Consider the following 705-nt stretch of genomic DNA (forward strand, 5'->3'; position numbering starts at 1 on the left):
AGTCTCTGTTCCAGGATGGAGAAGATCCGCTCGATCCCAATGCTGACCCCCACACAGGGCACCTTCCGGCCCTTGGGATCAAACATCCCCACCAGCCCGTCATAGCGGCCGCCTCCGGCCACGCTCCCAACGCTGACCGCCTCCTCCACGTGCTCGTTCTCCTGATGCAGCAGCACAGCCTCAAAGATCACCCCCGTGTAATAGTCCAGGCCCCGTGCCAGGCTCAGGTCGAAGGAGATCTGCAGGGCACAAGGGAGGCCCCGTCACTGGGTGCTTGAGGACCCACGAGGGCAGCACCCCCTCCTGCCCCCACACCTCCTCACCTTCTCTGTGATGCCAAACAAGGTCAGGTACTCAAAGAGCAGCTTCATGTCCCCCAGCCCCTCCTTGGCCAGCTTGTTCTGGGACAGCTTTGGGTCCTGGAGAAGACGCTCAACCAGGTCCAGCCCACCTGTGGGGACCAGCCATGCCTCAGGAGCGTCAGGGCAGCAGCACCCGCCGGGGCAGCCCCGGCCAGCCGGGCGTGTGCCCTGCACCTTCCATCCCCAGCCCAGAACAAGGCCAAGGGCACGAGCCCGTGGTGCTCACCATGGAGCTGGACATACTCCCCAATGCGATCCGCAGCCTCGGGAGAGAGCCCCTTCTCTCCCACCATCTCGCTCCTCACTTCTTCCCATGGCACCTGAGAGGGGAGAGAAGGGCATC

The 705-nt window shown here is 64.0% G+C and overlaps 1 protein-coding gene across 1 annotated transcript; it reads right to left on the minus strand.

Annotated features, from left to right (window-relative positions):
* Positions 1-5: 5 nt before the first annotated feature.
* Positions 6-699, minus strand: LOC108449411 (histidine--tRNA ligase, cytoplasmic-like; the record flags this gene model as incomplete). Its single annotated transcript, XM_017745364.1, has 3 exons — positions 589-699; positions 324-451; positions 6-239 (listed from the first exon to the last, which is right to left on the minus strand). Coding segments are annotated over exons 1-3 (429 nt in total), but the record flags the coding sequence as incomplete, so codon positions are not given.
* Positions 700-705: the final 6 nt, after the last annotated feature.

This window comes from Corvus brachyrhynchos, unplaced genomic scaffold, assembly GCF_000691975.1.
Source record: "Corvus brachyrhynchos isolate BGI_N302 unplaced genomic scaffold, ASM69197v1 C11661084, whole genome shotgun sequence".
NCBI lineage: Eukaryota > Metazoa > Chordata > Aves > Passeriformes > Corvidae > Corvus > Corvus brachyrhynchos.